The sequence below is a fragment of the Monodon monoceros genome, unplaced genomic scaffold, assembly GCF_005190385.1.
Source record: "Monodon monoceros isolate NGI ecotype Baffin Bay Population unplaced genomic scaffold, NGI_Narwhal_1 Contig329_ctg1, whole genome shotgun sequence".
NCBI lineage: Eukaryota > Metazoa > Chordata > Mammalia > Artiodactyla > Monodontidae > Monodon > Monodon monoceros.
Window position 1 is genome coordinate 10598 of NW_021699223.1, and position 4409 is coordinate 15006.

Sequence of the window (4409 nt, forward strand, 5' to 3'; positions counted from 1 at the left end):
TTAATTTTACAGCGCAGCCTCTTTCTCTCGGCTTCCTCACACAGACCTCTTGCTAGAAGCTGATGAGGGGTCTCTAGCTCTCTGAGACATGGTGGAGACGTTAGCGGTTTTATCAAACCACTCAACTTAACTATGACTGGCTTTCAATAAATGTTGTTTTCTTTATTCCAATCAGCTGGAAAGCACTCTACAATCTTAGTTATTAAGATATAGTTTAAAAAATCTATAGAGAGTATTTTTATCTCTCATTACTGGGTCTTCTCTGGCCCTTATAAACAAATTCTCAGAGTCAAAAAGATCTACAAACCCATTTACACTGTATTATCCATACTAATTTAAAAATAGGATTTTTCCTTTGTCCCCTTTTCATGTTGAGATTTGCAGGAAAGCACGGGAGAAGTTTCAAGAATGCAGAATTATTACATACCCTCAAGTACTATCAATTTTGGTGAAATTACATACGCAGGCATTTAAAGGGGGGAAGAAAAGACCTCACAGAAACAGCTACTGCTTTTCTTCTTCAACGATAGTCATTCTACTTTAACATTACCTATAGGGGAAAAACTGGTCAGTTTACATTTTAGTATAATGGGTGAGAGATACTTTATTCGCACGGATGGGCGTTCTCATGGTGTGCCTCGGGTATGTGAGTTGACCCAGCCTGCTGGGCTCATCACTTGCCAGGGGAGTCTTGGGGCTGGACTCATGGCTTCCTGAGGGACAGAGACATCAAGGATGCTGTTTGGAACTGATTCTGTTTTATCTCACCCTAGAGGCCCCTCCTCACACACACACCCCCAGCCCCCAGTAACCCGGAGTTTTGGAGTGTTTGGATAAGATTCCAAAGAGGCTGGTTTGCCCTCTAAGAAGCGGCACCTTGTCATCTCAGTCATTCACACCTTAGTAGGAAATAGCCCATCAGGTCCTTTATGGAGAGCTGAGTTTGCCTGGAACTCAGAGAGGTGCTGAGGCCCCAGGAGCGCGCTGCATGGAGCCCCGCTGACCCGCCCTGTGCCCCGCCCAGCCGCAGCCCTGACTCCTAGGCAGTGCATCATCCTGGGGCAGGGCCGCCCCGCCTTCCGGGGACACTCCCTTCTGCCTATAAGGGCCGCGCTCTGCGCTCTCCGCAGATCACGCACCTCGCCCAGACAGCCCAGCATCGGGTAAGGCCGGGCAGGGATCTGGGCCGGGCGGGAGAGGCTCCAATCCGCGAGCACCCCTCGGGGTCCCGCGTCCGGTGGTCACCCCGCCCCGCCGTGCGCCCCGCGGGGTCCCCGCGTCCGGTGGCTACCTCGCGCCGCCGTGTGCCTCGCGGGGTCCCTGAGTCCGGTGGTTACCGCCATCTGCCCTGCTCCCCACCCGGGGTCCCCGGCGCCGCGTCCGAGGAGCTAGGCCCGGCGGCCTGCGGCAGACAGAGGTCGCTCCCTGGGGCCTGAAGGCGGAAGCGGAAGCCGAAGCCGGAGTCCAGAATGTTTCTCTCTCTGTGACGGTTTCCAGGCAGCCCCAGCGGAGCGGCTTCTCCTTTCTGCGGCTGGAGGCAGGGAAGGGAGGCCAGTGCGATCCTAGAGATTATTTATCAGCAACAACAGTAATAATTCAACTTAGGACTTACACGCTGGGCAGCCAGCACGACTGTTCCTCTTCCTCGATTGTGTGTGGGCTGAGAGTCGAGGTCAGGTGGGGAGAGTGCTTGGCTGAGCTGAGCACAAGGCCAGGTGCTTCACCTGCAGCCCCTCCGTGCCCGCGGGAGTGACAGAGGATACTTGTCACCTTCTCCTTGTCGGGCTGCCCTACCTGACCCCGGGGCCTGTGTTGGCTTCCCACTCTCAGATCCTTCACCAGCTGTGAGACTGGGGACCTCTCTAAACACCAGCAAGGGAATCTCAAATACGACGATACTTCTGTCTCTTTTGCAGGAATTTGCTTTAATGAGTAGCAGGTAGCTATGATTTTCTAATAGAAACATTCTTTTTCAGGTAAAAGTGGGCAGTGGATTCATGGCTCAAATGAATCAGAGACTTGAACGGAGGGTGGGAAGTGTGCCCTCCCACGTGTGGTAGGGAAGGGCCCAGATGCACCTGTCTGCACGGCCGGGGCCCTTTAGGACAAGGAGTCCTGATCCCATGTCACTGCTGAATCCTTGGCCAGTCGCCCCAAGCTCCCACAGTTGTGCACATGGAGTGTTCTTGCCTTCCGCTTGAGAGAGAGACAGAGAGAGACAGAGAGGGAGAGAGAAAGTACAAGTTCGTTGCAGGGTATTTCAGGGTGGCTGGCGTGAGTTGAGGAGGAGATGGGGAAGTGGCGTTGCCGATTGGCTGGTGTGGCAGGGGGCAGCTCAGGGCTCTGCTCTGTGTTGCAGCCTCACCATGGAGCAGTTGAGCACGGCAAACACCCGCTTCGCCTTGGACCTGTTCTGCGCCCTGAACAAGAGCGATCCTGCCGGCAACATCTTCATCTCCCCCTTCAGCATTTCATCAGCGCTGGCCATGGTCTTTCTGGGGACCAGAGGCAATACCGCAGCGCAGATGTCCAAGGTGAGCAGAAACTAGCTCTCCCAGCTGGTGCCTACCACACAGACCGTACCAGAAAGTTGTGCCTTTGAGCTCTTGCAGCGCGTTTGTAGAAAACTGTATTTCGGTGTTCAGCATTGTGTGTTATATTATACATTATACTTCATGAAGTCAGACTTTCAGAAAAAGCCCCAGGAAAAATCCACTGGGATGCAGGCTGTCATTCATGACCCAGTCTTTACTGAGCACCTGCGATGTGCCAGGCTCTGTTTTTTGTGGGACTGAGGACGGAGCAGGAAGAAAGCCGACAACCCCCTGCCGTGCGCTGCTTCCGTTCCAGCAAGGAGTCTGCAAGGCTTTCCTGTAATCCAAGTCCTCCCCGGCCCAGGACTGTCCAGTTTCCGCTTTGCCTGTGATGCTCAGCTACTCACATAATGTCGGCTGTGTCTTGATTCTTTTGAGCATAATGACACCTAGTCAAGAAGTCAAGGGGACACGAGAGCCTGTGAGTCCGTGTTCCTACCCCTGGGCCTGGCACCAGGTGTGCCCTGGTGGGCTGTGACCCCCGTTCCCGAGTGAGCAGTAGGGCCCTGCAGGGAGAGGGGGCGGGGATGCTGAGGGTCCTGCCTGTCCTTGGTGGGTGTGGAGGGCACCTGTGTGCGGGGCGCGCTTTATGCTGAGTGGGGAACTCTGGCTTTCCTTGAAAAGAGGGGTGAAAGTGAAGGTCTTTCTAACACACGGGTCACAGATTACGCTGCACTTAGAGCCAGGGAAGGTCCAGCCCGGATTCACGTTTATGGGCCTGTTCCAGCTGCAAAGCTTCTATTTCTGTACTTTAGGAAACACCAACCTTTTTCATCACTGCAGATACAAAAGCGTTTGAAAGCTTTTAAAAATCCACTTTAAAAAAAAACCCCGGTACTAGTCATTGTTAGTCATCCCCTGCAAGGTAATCTGAGCTTGTGTTTTGAGGCTTTCCAGGAACTTTATAAGCTCAGTAAAGAACAGTCTTAAGGTTTTACCCCTGTTTCCAGTAAAGAGATCCGTCACAGCACCCCCACGCACATTCCATATCTCAGTGAGTAACTGGCCTTTGTACAGGGTGGCGGTTCTTCCTTGTGCCTTAAAAGCAAGGAACCAGCCCAGGCCTCATAAAACCAGAAAGGGACTCTAGATGTAACTGATGTATGGGAATTCAACTTTGCCCCATGTTAAGTTTAAGGAAATTATTTTTAAGTAAGTGAGTTAGTGATGCCAGTACTGCAAGGAAAAAAAATAAAAACCTCTCAATCTGTACCATCTCTGTGTTCTCACATAGCTGATGCTTCTTATCTTTACTGTTTATTTCTGAGAACTTTCAGTAAAATTATATTTGTATAGAATATACATATGAACTTACCACTTCCGATTTTTGGGGAAAAAAGCAGACTTGTGTAAATATTTAGCTTGTTAACCACTCCTATTTGTGGAACTCTAATTATAACAAAAAAGTGATGGGAAAACAGTTTCCAATGTCCTTATTATGTTTCACCAAGCTATACATTTTGGAGTTTCTATTACTTGTTCTCCAATGAAAAATGGAAAATAAAGATGGCTGGGGATCATCAATAATTAGTAATATTAATTTTATTTGACGGAAGCAAATGGCAAGGAACCAGCTTATAATTTCAAAAGAAATGGTTATAGAAATAATGTTTTCTTTCTTTTAGGCTCTCTATTTCAAAGAGGTTGAGGAGATTCAATCGGGATTTCAGAGTTTGAATGCTGATATCAACAAACATGGAGCTCCCTACATTCTGAAACTTGCTAACAGGTTATATGGAGAGAAAAGCTATGATTTCCTCCCTGTAAGTACTTTGCTCTTCATGTTCCAAAACTCACTAGACAATGCAGACTCTT

The 4409-nt window shown here is 49.9% G+C and overlaps 1 protein-coding gene across 1 annotated transcript; it reads left to right on the top strand.

The window, feature by feature from the left end:
- Positions 1–1187: 1187 nt before the first annotated feature.
- On the top strand, positions 1188–4403 carry LOC114904291 (leukocyte elastase inhibitor-like; the record flags this gene model as incomplete). Its single annotated transcript, XM_029238071.1, has 3 exons — positions 1188–1939; positions 2360–2534; positions 4220–4403. Coding segments are annotated over exons 1-3 (370 nt in total), but the record flags the coding sequence as incomplete, so codon positions are not given.
- Between the last annotated feature and the right edge of the window lie 6 nt (positions 4404–4409).